This window comes from Mobula hypostoma, chromosome 4 (assembly GCF_963921235.1).
Source record: "Mobula hypostoma chromosome 4, sMobHyp1.1, whole genome shotgun sequence".
NCBI lineage: Eukaryota > Metazoa > Chordata > Chondrichthyes > Myliobatiformes > Myliobatidae > Mobula > Mobula hypostoma.
Window position 1 is genome coordinate 33,165,287 of NC_086100.1, and position 26,037 is coordinate 33,191,323.

General features: G+C 40.0%; 1 protein-coding gene across 2 annotated transcripts in view; it reads right to left on the reverse strand.

The window, feature by feature from the left end:
- Positions 1-402: 402 nt before the first annotated feature.
- Positions 403-26,037, reverse strand: part of sphkap (SPHK1 interactor, AKAP domain containing) — a 144,114-nt gene continuing 118,479 nt past the window's right edge. The window contains exons 8-12 of one of the 2 annotated variants that reach the window (XM_063044842.1): positions 18,883-19,038; positions 16,191-16,277; positions 8,626-8,678; positions 8,347-8,531; positions 403-2,384 (exon numbers count right to left, since the gene is read on the reverse strand). In XM_063044842.1, coding sequence (XP_062900912.1) covers positions 2,238-2,384; positions 8,347-8,531; positions 8,626-8,678; positions 16,191-16,277; positions 18,883-19,038 — 628 coding nt within the window. In that variant the 3' untranslated portion in view covers positions 403-2,237. The remainder of the gene's footprint in view (positions 2,385-8,346; positions 8,532-8,625; positions 8,679-16,190; positions 16,278-18,882; positions 19,039-26,037) is intronic. The other variant, XM_063044843.1, reaches the window with a different exon arrangement.

Below are 26,037 nucleotides of genomic sequence, written 5' to 3' on the forward strand. Positions count from 1 at the left end.
TGTACTTCTTCCTCCCCTCCTCCTACATTCTTATCTGACTTCTCATCTTTTTTGCCAGTCCTGATGAAGGGTCTTGGCCCGAAACTTCAACTGTTTATTCCTTTCCATAGATGCTGCCTGGCTTGCTGAGTTCCTCCGGCATTTTTCTGTGTTTTCCAGTATCTGCAGATTTTCTCATGTTTGTGAAGCAGTTATTCCATCTGATTTTTATTTGGAGAAGTGTATATAAGGGTTGGCTGCACCGAAAAAAAATATATTGTACATGTCCGGCGGGTATTGCTGTTAATCAAGTATATAGCAAAATGTTATATTAAAATTTTATCTATTTTTCTTCAGCACAGAAGCTAATTTAGTTTTTCTTCTCTGCATATGCATGTTCCATTCCCTCACACGTTTGAAGGATACAGTATCCAATACTGATCCTAGCTACAGTAAATCATAGGATAGGCAGGTACAAGTTTTCAGTCTCTTGTGTGGTTATTATGGACTAGAACTAGAAACCGCCTGGATTTGGATATTCCCAGCCGCGCCACTGCCATAATTTATGTAGATGCAGATTATCTACCCGATCAAATCAGAACCTGAAAATTTTCAAGACCATCGGGTTGATTGTTATGATGCTTATAATGTTAACATTAAATTCAATTAAATTAAGATGATCACAGTATTCATGTGTGTCAATCTTTGTGACATGATTTCTTAATCGTCTGCCTTCCTTCTAACAAGGCCAGAAAAAGAAAATTGTTTTCAACATTATCATTAGTAGAGGAGAAAATAGGAAGAACTTTAGGGCTCAAAGGGACAAATCCAGTCCTGACACTTTTAATCAATATTTATTGTGAATAAATACAGTATGAGTCAGTTTCACGAAATAACATTAACATAGTTTGGTTTCATACAAAGTTCTAATAGTAATCCAGAAAGTATTACCACATTTAGTTTGTGGTAGAGCACTAAATCCAAACAAGAATTGAGTGGCAATTTTATGTGCATATTTTAAAATCTATTTTACTGTCTTAGCCAGGGCACCATAATAAATTCTCAGAATAAAATATGTGACTATTTCTAGCAAAGTAACTGGAAATAAGTATTACAAATAAACCCATGTATTTTTTTAATACAAAATCCAATTATTTTACCTCAAATATTTGTTTTAATGAAATACAATATTTTAAAAATCTTTAATAGTGATGTATGCTAAGGTTTCCCTCTCAGTTGTGCTTTTTAAAATTTGATATTTCAGAAAAATGACAATATTTTGAAAATAAATAAATAATTGGACCTAAAAGAAACTGCTCACAACAATTCTGCTATCTCTGAAGTATGCCCCTGCAAAAATTACTGTTGTTATTCTCCTTTCATTTATCATACTGGGCTAGTTTCAATAAATTTCGGAATTATTTTATGCAGTGTCCAACTGGAATAATTCTCATTAATTTGTTTGTGCTGCCAAAGAGTGAAACCATTTTAGTACTAGCTAGGTAGCACTAATTTGGCAAAGGTTTTGGTTTGGATATGCAGCATTTCTTTCTATTACATTCTAATGTTTGAACTAATATTGTGTGAGTATTTCAGCAGAGTAAACAGCATCTGTACCTTAAAATAATTTTTAGGCAGCTATCTGAAACTGTTCACTAACTGAAAGGTTGGATGATCAGACAAACAAGCTTGCTGTACATCCAATGTTCAATTTTAATAAGTCTATCCAAATCTGCTCAAATACATGCCACACAAATTTACATATACAGTACAGGCTTGTCTGATGCTATATGGCTTGTGAATGTCAGTGTCTTCATCTTCACATGTACAGTACCGATCAGATAAAAGATAATGTATTCAGCTTTGACTGTAGTTTTGCATTGTGAAAGCTCTCATACACTTAAGTTGAAAAGTACATACACTGTGTCTCCACTGCAATGGTGAGACTGCTTTGGTGATGAAATAACATACTTATCCACATTTAAACATAAATGGTCGCATCAACTCTGCAATTATTACATGGCAGGAACACCATATCTTGGGTAAGTATAACAAATTCTTCTTTGACATAAATCAAACTGCTGGTTTCACATCTCGTATACAGTACTACTTGGTGTTACCCAGCTAATTTTTGATTAGTCACTTCAAAAATCACAACCTGGCTTTAAAATATTCATACAAATTAACTCCAGTGCCAAAGAGTTTCAAACTAAATATTATTTCTTTCTACCTACATGATCAAAAATGTGAGTTAATATTTAGCCAAATTCAAGGAGCCAGTCAAACAGACTGCATGTTGGAAGCCTTCCTCCCTCTTCTTGTAGTTCACAGAACTGTATGATTGCAAGAAACAGATCTTTGAGCTTCCAGGCTTTCTGGTCAACAAAGTGGATAACATCTAAAAACTGAATCCAAACCAAGAAATTGGTTATTGTATTTTTGCCTTCTATATCGAACTGAAAAGAGAAAGTACACTATATAATACTATTTCTACAGAATTTATAATCATGCTGTTAACAATATGTTTAATTTCTGTTTTCTACATTTGCAGTTGCTCTGATTATTTTTCATCTGCATACTTGTTTACCTAACCATCAAGAAAAGAAGGGATTTGCAATTATATATGTCCCTTAACAATTTCAGTATTAAAAATCATATCACAGTCAATTATTTTTGTGTTGTTCTGATGTTTTTTTTGTATTGCTTTTTCATCACACATTGGGAAATTCCATGATGATAAGTGCAGAGAGGTGATTCTTATTTTTATCTTGGAGTGTGTGTGCAGAAGGATGAACAGCATTGAAGAGTAATTTCTACATAAATATAGATTGTGAAAACTTGGTTAGCAGTCAGTTTTGGAGAGCCTGAAGGTAAACAAATCATGTGACAAGTAGAATTAGGGTAGAGGACAGTATAACTTCTTTCCTAGAACATACAGGAAGATTTTAGAGAACGTTCCACACCATGGAATGCAATTAAAACAAGGAGTGTGGTGAAAATTAGTCACATGACAGTGAATAATCAGGGCTGTAATTGTACAGTGTCTACAACACATATAATAGAGAACACTAAGGTCTCTGTGAAAAATCCATAAGTACCTAAAACACGGAGCAGTACAACACAGCAAAGGGCCTTTCAGCCACTGTGATGCCAAGGTAACTAATCCCAGCTGCTGACGTATGGCCCACATCACTCTATTTCCTGCATATTCATGTGTCTGTTTAAACATTGTTCTTGTATTTGCTCCTACCTAACTGCTTTCCTTCACACATTCCAGGCATCTACCATTCTCTCTGTTTAAAACATATCTTGCCTTGCACGTTTTCCCATTTTCTCCTGAAAGCTATGCCCTCTAGTATTTGATATTTCTGCCCTCAGAAAAAGACTCTGACTCCCTACCTTATCTTTCTCTCACTTAAATTTATATAGTTATATCAGGACTCCTCTTCAGAGAAAATAGTCAAAGTTTGTTCTGCTTCTCCTAAATCTTCATCCAAATGACCTAAATCTTCATCCAAGTCATTTATATGGTCCGAGATGGAACACTATTGGCCTCAGACCTCCACAAACACTCCTCTACCACTACCTATCTTCAATGACTAAGTTAATTTTGTATCCAACTTATCCACTCTAAAACGAATGTGACTTGTCTATTTGGTCCATAAGGGACCTTGTCAAATGCTTCAAGTTCAGAAAAGACAACATCCACTTCCCTATCCTTGTCAATCACCTTCTTTACTTCCTCAAAAAACTCAATCAAATGCAGAGACATTAAGTTTGTTCCTGGTACAGCATTCAGTCATGGCATACAACATCTTCAGCCATTCAACATTTTCCTTTCTCACAATGGAGGTAGAGGCTACAAAACATTGTGCAAGTGATATCAATAATATTATATGATCACTTTTCACTGATGGTCTCAGTGCTGATTGAGGTATATCAGTACCATTTCTCTGAATATATATAATGTATCATATTCCGTACAATTGCAGAGAAATGAATCTCAGGTTTGCATATGGTGACATATATGTACATTAATAATAAATTTATTTTGAACTTTGAAGAGTGTTAATCACCTTCTCCCACTTGCATTATTAAGATCAATTGAAATACATGTACTTCTATTTGCCCAAAAGATTGTGTAAGTGAGACAATTGTGATAGTAATAAATAGTGAGGTGGCGGAGTTTCCTTACAAGATTCTCATGCAAGTTTCAAGTAACTCCAAATTTTAATCATAAAATCAGGGGAAGTTTGGTACCCAAACTCTGTCGCTCTTTACTGTATTCTTGAGGGAGGAGTGCATAGAAAGCTGAGACATCTTATTCCATCAGGAAAGGAAATTTTAAGGGTGAGTCTTGGTGTATGATTCTTATGGACAATCTGACCCACATCTTGTGAAGCATGGACAAAACTGTGGAGCTGGAAAGGTGAGTGCATACTAAAATAAGAAATATATTTATTGCTAATCAGAATTTATGGTTTAGATAAAGAACACATCAAAGCAATACCTTATAGACACGAGGTATTGCAGATGCTGGAAATCTAAAGACATACTGTACATGTAATGTCCTGGAGGAGCTCAGCAGATCAGGCAGTATCTATGGATGGGAGTAAACAGTCGACGTTTCAGGCCAAGAGTATCTGGACTCAAAGAAAAAGTTTAGACTTATGATTAAGTTTTGGATTTTTCATTGTTTTTGCATTAAAAATACAAGGGAAAATTCAGAGGAGAATGTAATTTTATTTAGTGATCCAACTGTCTGATTGCATCTGAGCCGAGAGTTCTGGGTTCAATATCTGCTCTTGCTTGATCCTTAAATGTTGTTTTCAGAGGTCTCCTTTTATGATTTATGTGTTTGTAGTTAGAAAAATATATAACGAGAAACCAATAGATGAGCTGTAATTGCATTTCTGCAAGCCCTTTAATGAAAGGCCGCACAAGTGGTTATTAAATAATATTGGAGTCTACGGGGTTAGTGTTAATAGACTTGTATGGTATGACTGTGGTTTAATGGATGGACAAAAATAAATGTATCATTGACTTACGAGTCTGTGATTAGTGTGATTCTGTAAAGATTAATGTTGTTTACATTCTATATAAATGATTTGGGTGAGAAGACTAAGTGTATTCTACTCAAGTTGCTGATATTATAAAGCTGGGTGGCAATGTGGGCTATGAGGAGGTTACAGAGAGGCTTCAGAGAGCTATAGATAGGCCAAGTGAATAGATATGGGTATGACCAGATGGTTTATATTGGTGAAAAATGTACAGTAAAATTATCCGATATATTTGAAGAAGTAGAAAATCAGTGCATTTTTAAATAGTAAGTGATTGAATGGTATTGTCGTGCAGAGGTCCTGATTGTCCATGTATCAGAATCATAGAAAGTTAATGTGTAAACACAGCAAGTGATTGGGAAAAAATGCATGTGTCTTTATTTGAAGAGGCATTAAGTACAGGAGTAACCATATCTCATGCTATTTATTCATACACTGGTATAATGCACCCAGATATACAGGGTGATGATTGACCAAGTGCAATCAAAATTTAACAAGATTTAATGAGGATCTTGAGATGGGAGAGGGTTGTCCTATGAAAAGAGATGAAACAGATTGGAACTACACTCTCTAATCTTTTTAAGGAAAGAGAAGTAATCTCATTGAAACACCCAAATTTCTTAATAGGTCTTGACATGCAAGTTGCAATTATGTTGTCACTGCTGGCTGGGCTTGGAACTGTCAAAATAAGAGACTGAAATGAGAAGAAATTTCTTCAGGCAAATGATCACTACCCAAAAGGACTGCAGAGGTTCAGCTGCAGAGTATATAGGATAAAAATGGAAAATACTTTTGGATATCAAGAGAAACAAAGATATGAGCTTAGTGCAGGGAAGTGGTACTAAGGTAAAAAATCAGCCATGTCTTATGGTATGTGATGGGCTGAATTATCTATTTCTGCTTCAATGTCTTAAATTACCATAATCTATAAATTTAGCTCATGTAGAAGATTCTATATCACTAGTTGAAGAAGAATAGAGTTTGTAAAGGGTCTGGATCTACCTTCCATATCAGATAATTCAATTGACAAATGAATTATCTCTGTTGCTGTTTATGGATGCTTTCTATAATAAAAACTTACTTTTAGAACACATTTCGCACAGACAATGTAGTTCGAAGTGTCTTACAATGGGATAAAGTGCAAACATGAAAATAAAATAAAATATAAAAATAAACATGAAAATAAAATACAAAAAGATTTTAGTTAAAAGCAAGGCTAAATAAATTGGTTTTGAGCTGGTATTAAAAATGTCACCTGAGTCTGCATGCCTTACAGATTTAGGTACTGAATTTAGTGTGGGACAGTGTTACTAAGATAAAAAATCAACCATGTTTTATGGTATGTGATGGGTTAAATTATCTACTTCTGCTTCAGTGTCTTAAATTACTATAATCTATGAATTTGGCTACAGAGTGTAGTTCAAAAAAGCTGACCTGCCAATTATCTTTTGATAGAGATTGTTTAAATTTTAAGCAAATGTAAATCTATGTACAAAGATGTTGCCATATTTTCTGATGCAACAAGAGTAGTTCACCAACCTCCTGAGAAGGTAAAAAAATCTAAACAAATTGGCCATAAGACCATATGAGGTAAGAGCAGAATTAGGGCATTCAGCCCATCGAGTCTGCTCTGCTATTTCATCATGGCTGATCTATTGTCTCTCTCAACCCCATTCTCTTGCTTTTTCCCTGTAATGTTTAACGCACTGGCTAGTCTAGAACCTATCAACCTCTGCCTTAAATATGCCCGATTACTTGGCCTTCACAGCCGTCAATGAGTTCCACAGATTCACTATCTCTGTTAGTTAGCAGCACCCAAACAGTAAAAGCCCCCTTTATTTCCACTCTTTGCCTCCTGCCAGTCAGCCAATCTTTTATCTATTCTGGTATCTCTCCTATAATACCATGGGTTTTAATCTTGTAAACAGCCAAATGTGACGTACCTAGACAAAGGCTTTCTGAAAATCCAAATAAGCAATATCAACTGACCCTCCTTTGTCTAACCTCCTTGTTATTTCTTCAAGGAATTCCAACAAATTTGACAGGCAAGATTCCCCCTAAAGGAGACCTTGCTGACTTTGACCTATTTTATCATATGCCTCCAAGTAACCAAAAACCTCATCCTTAATGATGGACTTTAATTAGCTTTGAAGTTCATCATTCCTGCAGAGCCATACCTCTTGCCCATCCTCTGGGTCACCCCCCCCCCTTGTCTTTCTTCCCGGACCTCCTGTCCCATGATCCTCTTGTATCCCCTTTTGCCTATCACCTGTCCAGCTCTCGGCTCTATCCCTCCCCCTCCTGTCTTCTCCTATCATTTTGCATCTACCCCTCCCCATCCAGCTTTCAAATTCCTTACTCACTCTTCCTTCAGTTAGTCCTGACGAAGGGTCTCGGCCTGAAACGTCGACTGCGCCTCTTCCTATAGATGCTGCTTGGCCTGCTGCGTTCACCAGCAACTTTGATGTATGTTGCTTTAATTAATTGCCTCATATTTTAGCTCTGTGATCAATGCTCTGAAATTCAGTATTAATACTGGAAGGCCAAAGAGTATTATTGGACCTGCTTTGCATTAAGGGAGCTCCTGGTGCGCTGTGTCATTGCAGCACACACAATGGAAAATAGAGAACTTCTGGCCTTGGGGTTCTAAACTTGATGCAGTGGGGAAAATTGCTGAAGGGTTGGAGAAAGTGTCATGAATTGGGGTTGTTTTTTGGACAAGGATTAGTCTTCAATGCTGCTTATAGCCCAGCTGCATAATAGAAAGTGCTATAGTCAGAGTGGTGTGATTGATCAAGAAAACAGTCGTGTTGTTTTCCGCTCTGGGAACCATTTTATTTCTGTATATGTGTAGAGCTGACAAAGACTACTGAACAGTGAAATTTTTAGATAATTGCCTCTTTCTATAAGAGACATATTGGAATTTTCTGACCGAAATTACTTTCAGTACAACTGTAATGAAACTGACACTGTAACAGGAAAATCAAAATAACTGCAGAAGCCGAAAATATCTCACTAAAAAAGCACATGGTTTGACCTGCAGAGTATTTCCAGCATCTTCTCTATTTGACCTCTAACATGTTTTTTACTTGGGGCTGATTTTCTATCCACAAGTAGTTATTATATCATCACTTCACTGGGTGGTTATTTTCTATTCATTTTGGCAAACTCCTTCAAAGTGGAAAAAAGTCTATAGTTCTCTATACCTTATTCTGACCAGCAATTGAAAACTGGTGTGGATCTACTAAGTCACAGGATGTATTATAAGTGACAGAGAATAATAATGAGGTAATGAAAAGGAAATTACCTTTTGATTCCTATTTTCCTGAGATTTTTTGAAGTAAATCACTGGAAAACCAAGTTCTGAAGCTGCTATCCACTGTAAAATTGCTCTCAATTCGGAATCGACACATTCAGGGCTTAGGTCAAAGTTCAGCACAAGAAAATCCATATGGCAGTTGATTGTGTCAAGTGCCATCTGCGATGTATTTTCTTGGGGAAGAAAAATATTCAATATATTTATACGTGATGTGAAATGATTGATAGAATGTATTGTTTTGTCACTGAACAAAAATATAAACCTTACCATCCAAACTTTCTTGGTTCTCTTTCACTGTGTCCTTTTCACTGATGATTTCACTGGTGTAAAAAAAACTAACATGATTATTTGAAATATGTTATGCAAAGTGATGAAGATGAAGCCTCGTTTGATTTGCCTCATCTTCCTGTACAAAATAGTAAGCTTTTGTACAGGAAAAGCTTACTATTCCCTTACAATTTCACAGTTTAGACAGGATAAAATTTTGGGATATTCAATTTTTTATATGAAAAGTAAAAGCAAAAGGTTCATAGGAGAATGTAGTTGTACTTATTATTCCAACTGTCTGATTGCATCTGAGTCAGAGTGATCTGGGTTTAATATCCTCTGCTGATTGACTGTTGCAGTAAAACTTATATTTATTTTTATTTAGAAGACACGGCACTGTAACAAGCCCTTCCAGCCCAACAAGCTTGTTTGCCCAATTACACCCATGTGACCAATAAACCAACTAACTTGTGCCTCTCAAATGTGGAAAGAAACTGGAGAATCCAGAGAAAACCACACAGACATGGGGAGAATATACAAACTCTGTACAGGCAGCGGTGGAACTGAACAGGCATCGGTGCTGGAATAGCATTATGCTACCATGCTGCCCCAGAGGCTGCTGCTTTTCTGAAGTCCTGCTTTTGATTTATGTGTTTGTAGCCAGCAGAGTGAATAAAGAGGAATCAATAGTTGTGTTGTATTTGCACTTTTAGAAGGCCCTCAATGAGGAGTCTAGTGGTTATTAAATAGCATTGTGGGCCAAAGGGCCTGTATTGTACTGTAGGTTTTCTACGTTTAGAGCAAATGGATTTGGGGTAACGTATTTACATGTCATGGAGTAAGTAAATGGATAGAGGAGGATGAATGCATTCTGGCTTGGGAGTCTGCACAAATTAATGCTGTTTAAAATCTATATCACTGATTTGCTTGAAGGATGCCAAGTGTAATATATCCAAGTTTGCTGCATTTGTTGTCAGCCAGATGGAGTCTTGGTGAAGCCTAGATTTAGCCAGGATTAATAGAATCCAAGATTTATCCGCAGTTAGACACGAAAGTGATGAAACTGAAGAATGATGCAAGGTAAACTATTTTGTTGCAGTATTATGCTGCAAAATTCCACTGGGCCCACCATTGAAAATATCTTCAAGAAGCAGTGCCTCAAGAAAGTGCCACCCATCATATAAGACCCTCATCATTTGTGATATACAGTACCATCTCATAGACATGCCCTTTTCTCATTACTGCCATCAGGGAGGAGGTACAGGAGCCTTAAGACTCACATTCATTGTTTTAGTAACAGCTCCTTCCTCTTTGTCATCAGATTTCTGAATGGCCCATGAACATTACCTCACTATTCCTCTTTTTCACTACCCATTTATTTCTGATTTTTATGTCTTGCACTGTACTGCTGCCATAAAACAACAAATTTCATGACATATTTGCACCTGTGGAGCACAAGAGGAAATACAGCGAATTTTGGCCTAGGCCTTGGAGGAGGGAGAGAATGGGCCTATTATTTAAGACTTCATTATGGCCTTGAGTGGCTCAAAGGTGTGAAGGCTAGAAAAGAGACATCTTTGGACTTAGACTCTGAGAGATTCTGACGTGGATTGATGAGGCATGGGACTGTGACTAGATATTAAGCTATGAGAAAGGTGCCTTGGTTGGGAACTAGATATTAGGGCCTTGAATAAAAGGTAGGATGAGAGATCAGGGGCTAAGTGAATTGGGGCATTGGCACAATAGGGACTTTGAAGATGGGGAAAGGGCCAAGAATGTTGGTGTTAGAATAATAAAAATATTTAAAGGGATCTACCTAATCATGGTTTCATGTGCTGTGCTTGTATCTATTCCAGGAGGCTCCCTTTAAATAGTGGGGCAGCACTTATGAGACCATGCAACCAATAATAATGAATGGTGGCTACGCCTTCTAAAAAAAGAGTCCTAATTTCCTGTGTATTGTTTTGGAGAATTGCTGAGGGAACTATACTATTTCAACAAGGTTGATGCTGAAATTGTTTCATTGAAGCAAGGATGATTTGCAACTGGATATGCTGATCTGAATTTGTACTCTTGTTCAGACTTACTGATATTGAATTTTCTATGTCTGAAATGCTTCCCCTTTTTATTATTTCTCCATTATATCTTATCATCTAAATGTTCCTGTGGGGTTGTTCTACCCTCTTTCTCTGTGCAAACATTTTTATCATGGACTAAAGTTTGGCTACCCTTTCAAAGTACAATGGGAAGTCAATGCATAATTATTGAATGTTGACTTGGAGTTAAATAATTTTCTATCCTTGCGGTCAAGTAGAATTGAACATCTATGACACATTTCAAAGTAGTTAAGGAAGTTTTCATGGTTTTTGTTATGTGATGAGGGCCGAATTGATCTGAGGTCATTCACTGGAATGTGGAACTCCTAGACCGCCTCTTACGGAAGTGCCAACTTCCTCCAGTTCCCTAATGGTGTTCCTTTCACATCTGAGACCCAGGTCGGGTTTGGGAACATCAGTTTCTTGTGTTTGTGTTTGTTTCCCATGTATGTGAATGTCAGGGACATAGAACATAGAATTGGGCCATTTAGCCCATCAATCATGCAACATCTTTTTACTGTTCTGACAATTGGCAAGCCTCTGGTCACACATGAACTAGCTGTCACTACCCTTCTGAGAGCGGGACGTGCTGCTTACAGGACATAAAGCTCCCCAAATAAGAGCTAACTGCCGAGATCCAAGTTGCCACTCTTCTTAAGAGCAAAAAATGGATTAGCAAACATGGTTGGCTTACCTCTAATCTCGACAATCTGGATGGCACCATCCTTTAAGATGGATTTGGCTGGAAGATCCAATGTTCTCTAATGTTCAGATCAACTCAAATGAAGGAAAAGGAAATTGCCTAATACTTCCTTCTAACCTGCCAACCTAACGGTACAGGTTCAGTGGGCAGATTTCCCATAATAATGGTCCCTGACATCAGCTGAGAAGGACCAAGGCCAAATATCTACACACACTTACTTATACAGGTTAAATTTTAACTTTTAGCTATTAAATGGAAATTTCAGGCCATTATATTGCTGGTAAAATTTAAATTGGGGCATACAACAGGGTTCAGGACTGTTTTATGGCAATTTGAAGCACAGAGCTTAAATGCTTTAGCTTAACATGTCTGAAAGACTGGCATTCTGTTGCACTCACCTCAATCATAAGCAAATGCTTTGAGAGGCCGGTCAAGGACTACATCTGCACCATGCTACCACCCTCAACGGACCCTCTACAATTTGCCTACTCTAGCACAACCTAACTACAGACAATACCATAGCCACAGCACTACATATGGCCCTCACTCACCTGGAGAAGGTGGATGCTTATGCTGGAGTGCTGTTCCTGGACTACAGTTCAGCATTCAACATCATAATTCCACCCAGGCTTGACGAGAAGCTCAGAGACCCTGGCCTGCACCCTACTTTGTGCAGCTGGATTCTGGACTTCCTGTGGGATTGCCGGCAAGTGGTAAGGTTGGGTTCCCTCACTCCTGCCCCTGTGACCCTCAACACAGGTGGTCTCCAGGGCTACGTCCTGAGTCCCCTCCTCTACTCCCTATACATCCATGACTGAGTTGCCATGTACGGCTCCAATCTGCTGATTAAATTTGCAGATAGCACGACATTGATAGGCCTATTTTCAACAATGATAAGACAGCCTACAGAGGAGGTCAATGCCCTGACAGTGGTGCTAAGAAAACACCCTCTCCTTCAATGTCAAAAAAATGAAGGAGTTGATCGTGGATTACAGAAGGAAAGGAGACAAACTAGGCCCGATTGACATCAATAGGACTGTGGATGAGAGGGTGAGTAGTTTCAAGTTCCTCGGTATACACATCGCTGAAGATCTCACCCAGACTGTGTATACTGGTGAAAAAGTACAACAGCGCCTCTTTCACCTCAGAAGCCTGAAGAAATTCAGCATGAGTCCCCAATTCTTTAGGACTTTCTACAGGGGCACCATTGAGAGCAGCCTGACTAGTTGTATCATCGCCTGGCACGGGAACTATACTACCCTCAACCACGGCACTGCAGAGAGTGGTGCGGACAGGTCAGCACATCTATGGGTGTAAACTTTCTTCTTTTCAGGACATTTACAGCAGCGGGTGCATAAAAAGGGCCCGGCGGATCATCAAGGATTCCAGCCACGTTAACCACAAACTGTTTCAGTTGCTACTGTCTGGAAGTGGTACCGCAGCTTTAAGGCCAGGACCACCAGGCTTTGGGACAGCTTCTTCCACACACACATAACAATATTAGTGTTTAGGCAAGATCCTCCCACGTTTCCCCTCTTTGTTGCTTGTACATTGCAATGGCGATGCAACATAAAGATTTTTACTCCCTTGGATGTAAGAAATAAAATAAATACAATATAATAAATGTATAACTGCAGTATATTCAGGTGTTTCCCATGTCACTCATTTTATAAATAACTAGGTATAACCAAAGTTGTTGCGGACAATAGAGAAAAAAATAACTGTCAGAATAATCCGAAAACTTTTCTCTTCTAAGTGAAACCTGTGCTCCTCTGGAAACTTCTGAATTTACATTTTTTACAGGAAAATGGTTCAAGGTATTTCTCTAAGTTGTTGCCAGGGTTGTTACAAAGGCCACTGCTGTCCTATAGACATATCAATATTGTTAATGAGTTTCTAAACAATGGCAGGCATTGAAGGGCCTTGTTTAACCGGTTTTTTCCTTGACCTGTCCCAACTATTCATGTTCCCTCCTCTCACTTTGTCCTTTCCGATCCCTCACACATATACAATGCATGTGTCTTCTAAACTGCTAGTTTCATTCTTTCTCTATATCTGTCTATGCTATTTATTTTCTAGATACCTAATACAGATGAATCCAACCTGAGCCCAAATGGTTCAAAGGGACCCAAGCACAAAAATCTGCTTCCCATTGGACTCTGGTTGGGTAGGCATGTTTTTGCTCTGGGTAAACATGTTTGCAAAGATTAAGAGGGTGGAATTCCAAGTCATCATTACAGAAACATGACAGTATGGGTCTTATACTTGGACAATAAAATAAAATATAAGTTCTCTATTAAATGCCTGTGAAGCAACTTTGCACCCTGATAATAAAGATACAATATGAGAATCTGGAAAGTGTGAATGCTTCCCATATTTTGAGAGCCACCTCCAAAGAAGGTAGACAATGAAATTCACCATTGCCTTCAGTGCACCAGCATAGACTTTATTCCTTTGGTGAAAGTAGCAATTAAAGATCAAAAGCACAGGGCATTCTCCCATGGAAGAATATTGATCTAGAGGACACGGTTTTAAAATAGGGGATTGATCATCTAAGACAGAAATGAATTTTTGTTTTATAGGTAAGGAACCTTTGAGTCTTTGGAAATCTCTTCCTTAAAAGGCAGTAGGAGCAGAGTCTATGACTATTTAGAAAGCAGAATTAGATTGATTATTGTTAAACAAGGGGGTGGAATGTTACCATGATTAGCTGGGAATATGGAGTAAAAGTTTATGCTTAACTCTTCTCCTAATCAGTATGTTCATATGTTTGTGTGTGACCTGGACCAAGGCCCATGGTCTACTGGGCAGCAATGATCCCTGCACTTTATATACTGGTGAGGCATGCCCTACTGACAGTAGGCACTTAAATGGTACTGGAGAAATATCATCAACTTTGTTTCACAAAACCCTCCCGGTCCACTGACAAGGTAACTAGATAAATGTCAGCATGTTCTTGCAGCCAATTTCGCAGTCATTCAGACTCTAGCTACACTCAATCCTCTTTTTCTCCAGTGGACAGGCCAAGTCTGTGAATAGCCAACACAAGACTTCTGAACTGGACATCTAACTCCAGGCTCAGATATGTCAACAGACAACCAGGTCAGGAGAGGCGCTAACCAATTCAACCAATAGGAATTTCTGGTCTATGATTATTCATAACTGAGAAAGGGCTTTTAGGGTGGAATTGAAAACCTTGAGTCTCTATGTCATGCAAACTAAAACCCAGCTTAAATTCTAGCAGAAGCACACCATCCTCCAAGCTACCATTCCACCCTGATAAGCAAATTCTTTGCCAGAGACCGTGGGTCCCAATTTGGCCCCATCTGCCAATTCAGAACCCACACTATTGCAGTGAAACCAAGTAATCTCAAGAACCAAGAAGCTAGAATGGAAAAGCCCACAAAACACGGGTTATATGGCATAGTCCATCACAATAAAAGTCCCCTCCACCGTTGAGCACTTCTACAAGGAGAGCTGCCACAAGCGAGCGTCATCCATCATCAAGGACATCCGCCATCCAGGCCATACTGCTGCCATTGGGAAGGAGCTACAGGAACCTTAGATCCCACACTACCAAGTTCAGGAACAGTTATTATCCTTCAATCATCAGGATCCTGAACCAGCATGAACAACTTCACCGACCTCAACACTGAACTGATTCCACACCTATAGACTCACTTGCAAGGACTCTTCAACTCATGTTCTAGGTATTATTTATCTATCTATTTATAATGTCTTTTTTTGTATTTGCACAGTTTGTCTTCTTCTGCACATTGGCTGTTTGTCATTTGTGTGTTTTGTTTTAGTTCTTGATTCTATTGTATTTCTTTGTTCTACTGTGAATGCCTGCAACAAAATGATTTGCAGGGTAGCATATGGTGACGTATACATACTTTGATAATAAACTTCTGGTAAGAGGGCAACCTGCTCGGTCAGGGCGGATTCTACGGGGCCAACCCAGGGTGGTATTGTCTATTTTAAATGTATTTTTTTACGATCTCAAGACCCTGCTGGCCATTAAAAATGTAAAGTACTGCAGGTCCACCCCATTAGCAAGTTGTTTCTTGGTGGAGAAACTGAAGGTGTTGGTGCAGACCGTGCTGCTGCCTGTGTCAAAGAGGTGTTGGAGTGGGTGGACAAAGGAGGTGGTGCGGTCTGACAGCAAGTGATTGTCTTAGTTGCTTTTCCTGTGATAGCAAGGCCCTTGTTAATGCTGCAAATACGCTTCACTGGTTTATTGGCGAAGAGTGTGGGAGCTGCATGGCCTTCGTCATAGCAAGGACTAGGCCTCAAGCCATGGTGTTGCTTGTTTGCAGCTGCTGGGGAGAGAGGCATCAGATCTGTGCACTCCACCAAAGTGCCAGAGGCAATGTGGTGCAGTATGCAGGTTGGAGTCAGTGCTTCAACCTCAGAATTCTGCAACGTTCATAGACCCAGGGACTTGTACTATCTTTTTTGTGTGGCTGTATTTTACTGCTGTCTTATATGTGCTATGTGTGCCTTGTGCTGTGTAGGACTGTTGGTACTGTGTTTTGCACCTTGCCCTGCAGTAACATCGTTTTGTTTGGCTGTATTCATGTATGGTTGAATGACAAGTAAACTTGAACTTCAAAATTTACTTTGAACTTTCTTAAGTCCTCAATCCTGAGAAATTGCCTCGTTGAAGAGAACTGTCAGTTTAAGTATTGAGTGCAAACTTCTTAAATGCTAAAGAATATTTTCTTTATCCCAGAATGTTTTAAGAACAACATATGATATCAAACCTGGGTAAAGTACGTATCGAGAGGTTTTCCTGATAGGCATCGAGATCCACTAGACCAAGACTACTTGAAGCACTGCTATTCCCATTGCTAATGATAAAAAAGGGAATTTGAAATTAAATGGGATTCTTCCTCATATTTAAACACATCTTTCAAAAATGCAGATAATAATGCCACCACAACTTTTGAAACTTATGCTCATTCACTCTTTTATGTACAATTAAACCACTTCCTATTCATGCCAAAATATCAAACAACTTGAGATGGTTCAGGCAGAAAAAGCAACAATTTCCAGGAGCTTCATTGACTCTGTAAAAGGACATTAAATAGTTACAGCATAGTGGGACAACATATGTTTTGCTTGATGGCCTACTGCTTGGAAATTCAAGAGTGCAAAGAAAATTGAGTTAGTTCAGGGCATGATACAAGAACCAGGCTGCGTGGTGTAGGCAGGAACTGGGGATGGGATAGGATCTTGAAAGAAGGTCAACTAATTAGCCAGCCTCTCCATCCATAGATAGAATGGATGTAGAGAGGATGTTTGCTATACTGGGAGAGTCCAGAACCAAAGGACACAGCCTCAGAATACAAGGACATCCTTTAGAACAGAGATGAGGAGGAATTTCTTTATCCGAAGAGTGGTGATTCTGTGGAACTCATTGCCACAGATGGCCGTGGAGGCCAAGTCATGGGGTATATTTAAAACAGAAGCTGATAGGTTCTTGATCAGTAAGGGTGTCAAAGGTCATGGGAAGAAGGCAGGAGAATGAGCTAAGAAGGATAACAAATTAGCCATGATGGAATGACAGAGCAGACTCAATGGGCCAAATGGCCTAATTCTGCTCATATGTCCTTTGATGACATGCTGAGGGATTGTACCCTCTTACGTTGGATGCAAATATATCTTTTATATAGTATTGAAGAGCTGGGGTTATCCCTAATATCCTGGCTAATATTTATCCCTATTACTGAAAATGGATTATCTAGTCATCACACCATTATGTGAAGTTGTTTGCAAATGGGCTGCCACATCTCCTAAGCCACTATAGTGACTAAACTTCTAAAGTACTTTCTGGCTGAAGACTATACAAATGCATGATTTTTTTACTTCTACATAACTGATGATGACAGATGTGCCCTCCATATCAGCCGTTGAGCTGAGTGTTGCCTGTCTCATGTAGAGAAACGGAGGCGATGGTCTGAACAACTTAATGGTTTGTTTTTATATTTCAGATTACATTTTTTTGCACTAGAGTCAAAAACCATATTGCCAGCATATAGTGTTCTTCACCCAGTAACTATCCTTCCACTTGTCAAAGTGGTTCAGATGCAAATATCATAGCAGACACCACAGAATGGAGTTATCAACCCGACTACCTGCATGATGCTCACACACTAGTTTCAGGTCAAGGGTGAGAGGACACTACTGCCCACAGATATCTCAGAGCTGACATGCACTGCTTTCAAAGTAATGTGGTGCATTCAGTGTCGCTCTGTACCCATAGGAAGCCTGTGGTCTGAGAGAAGCCATACATTGTTTTCTGGAATCCACAGTCAACACTTGAATGGAGAGTGCCGATGTAGGAAACAGTAAACTGTAAGGCATTGCAAGCTGAGATTCAGAAAGGGGATTTGTTTCCTGAGCACTCTGTGCTCATGGCCTCTTGCTGAAAATCTTCTTCCCATCGTCCTCCTTAAAGCTTGCCTTCCTCTATTAGGGCCCTCCAGTCCAGCAGCCAAAAGCAGAACTTCTGCTGGCCAAATATTTTAATTCTGATTCCAATTCCCATTCCAACATGTCAATCTATGGCCTCCTCTTGTGCTATGTTGAGGCTGCCTCAGGGTGGAGGAGCAACATATTATATTCCTTCTGGGTCACCTCCAACCTGATGGCATGAATATTGATTCCTCCTTCCAGTAAAAAAAATTCCCTCCCCTCCCCTCTTCTTCTATTCCCCACTTGGCCTCTTACCTCTTCTTACCTGCCTATCACCTCTCCTATGGATCCCCTTCCTTTTCTCCTATGGTCCACTCCCCTCCCTTCCTCTCCAGCCCTTACCCATCTGGTTTCACCTATAACCTTCTAGCTATCTTCCTTCCCCTCCCCTACCTTTTTATTTTAACATCTTTTCACTTCCTTTCCAGTCCTGAAGAAGGGTCTCAGCCCAAAACGTTAACTGTTTATTCCTTTCCATAGATGCTGCTGGACCTGCTGTGTTCCTCCAGCGTCTTGTGCATGTTGCTTTGGATTTCCAGCATCTGCACAATCTCCTCTGCTTATATTTTTTTTTCCTCTTTTTGCCCACTGCTTATTATTCCAGTCATACTGCATTCCTAAGGGAGCATCTGCACACACAACCAGCCATTTAACTGATTCAATTATTTACACTCTAGTTGGATGTTACTATATTACTTCTGATGATCACCAATCTTACCATAGCCCTTTATACTTCATTATCATATTACAGTCTGGGATAACAAACTCTGTTTCCCTGACTACTTAACTCTTTGTTACACTGAATCATTTCTTGTAGTTGATGAGTTCAATCTCATGAGTAACGTTCATTTTAATTTGCTTGAAGAATGATTGAATCCTCAACATTTTGTTATGAACCTACTGTCAAGTCTATAAGCTTAAGTAATAATCACCCAACCTCTCATTCTTCAATGAATGTGCGGTAATATTTTTAATGACCTCTCACTGAGATGAAGATAGCTACTGCTGTCTTCTGCGTGGTCCTCTTCATTAATGAGCTGTGACCAGCTTCCCATGCTATCATCACTGGTGCTTAAACTGCAAGGATTCTCTTCTGATGTGGCTTTCTCTGTTGTTATTGGATTCTTCATAAAGCTTATGGGGCAAAACAGAAAGAGGAAATTAATTACTTGAGTGATACAGAACAATTGTAAAGAATAAGTCCTTTCAACCGAATTATTAGCTAGATAAATGATGTTTCAAAGCCATGCAAATGACATTCTATTTACCAGGTGTTTGACACTATTTGGAATAAATTACATTTTGCTTGTCATCAGATTTGTAACTTTTACGTTTACACAGCTAGGCAAAGAACAAAAAAATGATCATTCAAAGAGGTGTGGAAGTATTTTCATTTATTTCATCACAGTTTCTGCAATCTCCCTGCAGGTGCATATCATGCAGTTTTACTACACTACACATTACACTTTCTCTTAGCCAAAAGGCCGAGAAGCAATTTTGCGATCATCTTTGCACATTTCTGAGCAAGTTCCCCCACTTTGCTTAGAGCACAGAGACCACTTACTCAGTTATACAGTAGAAAAGTCAAGAGCCACACCTATTTGCTCTGGCTACTCTCAGTGAACAAGGTTACATAAGAATATAAAAACATAAACAAACGGGAGCAGGACTAGCTGCTTGGTGCTTCAAGCTTGCTCTGCCACTATAACTGATCCAAACCTACCTCAAACTAATTCCTGATCTGTCCCTTCGATTCCTTGCAGCTGAAATTCCCACTTGAATATAATCTGTGACTCTGCCTCCACAGCTCTCTGGGGTGAAGACTTCTAAGGATTCATGAAACTCATTGGGAAGAAATCCCTTTACACTTGAGCAGTTTTCTGAAACAGTGATACCCTCACTCTCCATGTCAATCCTATCAATGCCACTCGGAGATTTTAAGTTGCAATGATCACCTCTCCTTCTAAACTTAAATAAATATAGACCCAACCTGCTCAAGCTTTTTACATATGCAGTCCCTTCATTCAATCTAAGTGTTTTAGTCCTGACATATGGAAATCAAAAGCACCTTGTAAAGTCGCATCAAAGCTTTCAAATAGACTACATACTCAATGCAATACGTCTTAACATTCTTTTAAAATTCATAATCTGTTACTATATCTGCACATTTTGTTGTAGTTTTTCACTTATTATAGCCTTTGGTACTGTAACTTGCATTATCACGCTTTGTTTAAAATATATAAGCATTGGGACCGGATGGTGTGAACCCCAAGGTCCTGAAGGACTGGGCTGAGCTGCTGTGTGGAGTTCTCCAGCACATTCTCGATCTGAGTCTCAGTCTGGAAAGGGTCCTGACCGTGTGGAACACGACATGTGTGGTCCCAGTACCCAAGAAGTGCCTACTGAAATTCCTGAATGACCACCGTCCAGTGGCCCTGACCTCACACATCATGAAGACTCTAGAGAGGCTGGTCCTGGCTCAGTTCCAACCCCTCCGTCCCCTGAAGTTTGCCTACCAGAAGCACATTGGAGTTGATGATGCTGTCATCTACCTGCTGAACAGAGCCTATTCCCATATGGATAACAGGGCAGCACTGCAAGAATGATGTTTGTTGATTCTTCAAGTGCCTTCAATACCATTCAGCCCTTATTGCTGGGGGAAGGCTCTGTTCATTGGACGTTGCTACCTCCATTGTATCCTGGATAATGGACTCCCTGACTAGCAGACCCCAGTTTGTGCAGCTTCTGAGCTGTGTGTCAGACATGGTTATAAGCAGCACTGAGGCCCCACAGGTGACTGTATTGGTTCTCTTCCTTTTCCCTTGTATGCCTCGGACTTTAGCTATAACACTGAGTCATGTCATCTGCAGAAATTCTCTGATGACTCAGCAATAGCTGGGCTTATAAAGGAAGGATGAGTACAGGGCCCTGGTGGAGGACTTTGACAAATGGTGCAAGCTGAATCATCTACAGCTCAACATCAGTAAGACAAAGGAGATGGTGACTTAGGAAGACTAGGTCGACACTGCTCCCTGTTACTATTGATGGTGAGGATGCAGATGTGGTGAGGACCTACAAGTATCTGGGGGTGCACCTGGATGACAGATTTGAGTGGAGCACCAACACAGAGACTGTGTACAAGAAGGACCAGAGTCGCCTCTACTTCCAGAGGAGAATGAGGTCCTTTGGAGTACGTAGGCCTCTCCTTCACATGTTCTACCAATCTGTGGTCGCCAGTACAATCTTCTATGCGGTGGCATGCTGGGGCAATGGCATCAACATGGGTGATGCCAACAGGCTCAATAAACTGATTAGAATGGCTGGCACTGTTGCAGGAGTCAAACTGGACACACAGGAGGCTGGGGTGGAACAAAGGACCCTATGGAAAATCCTGGCATTTCTGAACAATGTTTCTCACCGTCTGCATGCCACCTTGGCTGAACAGAGGAGCACCTTTAGTAATAGACTAAGACAACTGCACTGCTTCAAAAAGCGCTATATGAGGTCATTCATACCCTTGGCTATTAGGTTCCATAATGAGTCAACCTACAGCCATGGAAGTGGTGCCCCTCCTGTTAGACTATTTGAGGTAACTTATTTCTTATTCTTTCTTCTCTTCTAATATTTATATACCTGTGCACTTGTAATGTGACTATGACACTATAATTTCCTTTGGGATGAATAAAGTATCTATCTATCTGTAATTTTTTTTTCATTTTTCCTTGTGAATTAGATAACCTCATATTTACCCATAACAATTTCTTCCAACTTCTTTCCTCTCTCATAACAAATCTATATACCCGTGTGGTTCTTTTACCTAATTTACCTTTTTATCATCAACGAATTTGGCCAAGGTGGACGAAGCCACCTCATCCTCGTCGATTGTTAGTATCTGAGGCACCAGCACTTTGCCGGTTACTGATGACTAATCCAACACTGACATGACTTTCTGCTCATTAGCCTCTCCCCCGCTCATGCCAAGATATTGCCCCTGTGCCATAGCATTCAGGGCGGGATCTTCTGAATGCCTTTTGGAAGTTCGTACACGTTACATCGAGAAAAGGAGATGAAGAACCCCATGAAGATGGATCCCCTGAGCAAGATGTCTAAGGTAAACAAGTACAGTACCAAAGCTTAGTTTCACTGATGGTGGGAACGATCTTTCCTGTGAAAATTTGCACAGTTACAGGCTCAGAACTATCACTAGCTTGTCTGAAAAATGATCATCAGCCAGTTCCATCTGGATTGTACATTTGCCTGGATCTGGAAGTGAATAATTTGTTGACATTCATCCCAAACAGATGTGATGCAGGACAGTGTTCCGTTGGTTACTCACAAGACGCACACTGACAGATGCTCCAGCAGTTTCTGGAAGATTGTCAGCTTGGTATACAATGCATATTAATCTTTCAAAAACTAGCCCATCTTTCTGAAGAAGGAGTCGCTAATGACACAGTGATGCAGCCTGGCACACTTCTAAGGGATGTTTGTACAGCACTTGCAAGCCCTCTAAGGGAAAAGGTCAGAGTTTGTGGTTCCTGCACCTCAGTCTGCTCTGGTCCTAAATGTGTAGTCACACATCAATGGTTGTCTTTTGTTATGTGCTGACTGCTGCAATTATCAGCAATACCAGAGTGTCAAAGAGGTATGATGTCTTCTGTGACAAAAAGATATACTATCCAGGAGTAAGTCAGGGTCAGGTGAGAAGAGACAACTGGTTTCTGTTCAAGTTCTGGGGTTGGCACAGGTCGCAAATTATTCTGGCAATTGGATGAAGTAGTATCAGATTGATAATCAGAATCAGACCCCATGGAAGGTCTTAGTGAACAGATCATGGGCATAAGGTAAGAGGCATTGGGTCTGTACAGGGGTAAGGAGTGTTTGACTGCCTTGAGTCAACAATGGAGCAAGAGGCCTAGATTTGGGTTGGTTAATAATGGGGTAAGGATCTTTGGGTTATTTTGATAATCAGGTAAAGACCTTGAGAACAAAGCAATCATCAGAAAAAGGGCCTGGGACTGTGTTGAGTTGGCATTTTGGTTAAGGGGTTTGGGTTAGGCAAGCGTTGGGGATTAGGTCTGGTGCCTGAGGTAGGTAAATGTCTCTTTTTGGTGCAGTGATCAGTAAAGAGCTCCAGGACCACGTCAGGTATTCCCAGCCTTCAGTGATCAGCTTCAGGACCTGGCATCAGGGTGGAGTGGCAATCATGGTGGGAGGGGACTCAGTAAGGGAATGGCTGGTGACTGGACCTCGACATGGATTCTCAGCAGGTTCCTTAATTAGTGATGCAGGCCTGGGCTGAGTGATCAGGAGCAAAGGGGAAAAGATAGGACCTGGGCTGGTGGGGTGGTCAGCAGGAGATTAGTGGGGGATTGGTTTGTGGGACTGAGGATAGTGGTCAGCACAATGTGGTGATATGGCACCAACCCATCTCTCAGCAGGTAAATATGTTCCTCATACGGTAACCCTTTCATTTCTGGAATCATTCTCGTGAATCTTCTCTGAACCCTCTGCAATGTTAGTGTATCCTTTCTAAAATAAGGAGCCCAAAACTGCACACAATACTCCAAATGTGGTCTCACGAGTGCCTTATAGAGCCTCAACATCACATCCCTGCTCACATATTTTATACCTCTAGAAATGAATGCCAACATTGCATTCGCCTTCTGCACAACCGACTCAACCTGAAGGCTAAACTTTAGGGTATCCTGCACAAGAACTCCCAAGTTCCTTTGCATCTCTACATTTTGAAAATCTCTCCCCATCTAGTTAATAGTCTGCCCATTTATTTCTTCCAAGAAAGTGCATGTCCATACACTTCCCAACATTATATTTCATTTGCCACTTCTTTGCCCATTCTCCTAAACTATCTAAGTCTCTCTGCAGGCTCACTGTCTCCTCAACACTATTCACTCCTCCACCTATTTTTGTATCATTGGCAAATTTAGCCACAAATCTATCAACCCAATAGTCCAAATCATTGACATATATCGTAAAAGGCAGCGGTCCCAACACTGACTCCTGTGGAACTCCACGGGTAACTGGCACCCAGCCAGAATAGGATCCCTTTATTCCCACTCTCTATTTTCTGCTGATTAGCCAGTGCTCCACCCACGCTAGTAACTTCCCTGTAATTCCACGGGCTCTTATCTTGCTAAGCAGCTTCATGCGCGGCACCTTGTCAAAGGCTTTCTGAAAATCCAAGTACACCACCTCTACTGCATCTCCTTTGTCTACCCTGCTTGTAATTTCCTCAAAAAATTTCAATAGGTTGGTCAGGCAGGATTTTCCTTTCAGGAATACATGCTGGTTTTGGCCTATCTTGTCATGTGCCTCCAGGTACTCCGTAATCTCATCCCGAACAATCGATTCCAACAATTTTCCAACCATTGATGTCAGGCTAACAGGTCTATAGTTTCCCTTCTGCTGCTTCCCACCCTTCTTAAATAGCAGAATGACATTTGCAATTTTTCAGTTATCTGGTACAATGCCAGAATCTAGCGATTCTTGAAAGATCATTGTTAATGCCTCTGCAATCTCTCTAGCTACTTCCTTTAGAATCCAAGGGTGCTTTCCATCAGGTCCAGGAGATTTATCCACCCTCAGACCATTGAGCTTCCTGAGCACCTTCTCAGTCATAATTTTCACTGCACATGCTTCACTTCCCTGACACTCTTGAATGTCCGGTGTACTGCAGATGTCTTCCACTGTGAAAACTGATGTAAAATACGCATCCAGTTCCTCTGCCATCTCTGAGTCTCTCATTACAGTATCTCCAGCGTCATCTTCTATTGGTCCTATATCTATCCTCAACTCTCTTTTACCCTTTATATACTTAAGAAAGCTTTTAGTATCTTCTTTGATGTTAGTCACCAGCTTCCTTTCATAATTCATCTTTTCCTTCCTAATGACCTTCTTAGTTTCCTTCTTTAAGTTTTTAAAAGCTTTCCAATCCTCTATCTTCCCACTAACTTTGGCTTCCTTTTTTGCCCTCTCTTTTGCCTTCACTTTGGCTTTGAGTTCACTTGTCAGCCACGGTAGTGTCCTTTTTCCATTCGAAAATTTCTTCTGATTTGGAATATGTCTGTCTTGCACTTCCCTCATATTTTGCAGGAACTCCAGCCATTGCTGCTCTGCTGTCCTTCCTGCTGGTGTCCACTTTCTCAAAGTACTTTTTAACTATTTATTCATATGTACACCAGGTCCCTCATGAGCTGCAGCTGTTGAAATTTGTACCCTTACTCTGTATTACCTCTCCTCATTTATTTTCTCAAACTGTACTAGTCTGGATTAAATATAATTTGCATGTCTGCCTATTTTCACAGCCTTTGCTTTGTTTAAATCTACCACTACTCTCCACTCTACTCACCACACCTCCAAGCTGAATCCTCTGCAAACTTGAAAATGTTATCCTCCATAGTCTTGTCTTCCATGAATATGTATTAAAAAAAGCTCTACTGACCTCTGGGAAACAGTCCACCAGTTTGATAAATAACTGCGTGCCATTTCTCTCCTTTCTGTCCCTAAACCAGTTTATTTTCTATGCTGCCACAAACTCATTTATTCTAGTCAATTAATAACTTGCAACATGTCACTTAGGGTTAGTAATTCAACTGGAACCAGCCTTTACACAAAACAATATTTCCCCAGCACTGAGAGTTTATATTTCTGTTGCACGCCTTAGGCTAATAAGACACCTTTGGGACTTGAACATATCAACAGTAATTATTCAGTTTTCTAATAATTACCTGAAATAGGCTGTTACACAAACATAACCACATTTTGTAATAATGGATACTTTCTTTCTAACAGTGATGAACTCCCTTTGACCTAGAGAAGAATTCTCATTAACTAACTTCTCTGGGTGACAGCAGTGTAACTACAGAATCTTCTGACAGCCAGTCTGAAGTTCAAGGCTAAACTATCATCTTGGGTGAGAGAAAGATCACCCCTGAGGTGCAGCCCAAGAGATGGAAACCAATGAGAATCTGCTCTGAACTGGAATGAAATAATCATTGAGACAAACTAAATGGTTGAATCCTGAAAGATTCTGTTGATTAAATGGTAGCAGATTTTTCAGAGCTTTTGAAACGTATTATCAGTCTCCTAAATGAAGGTAACTAATGGGTCTTT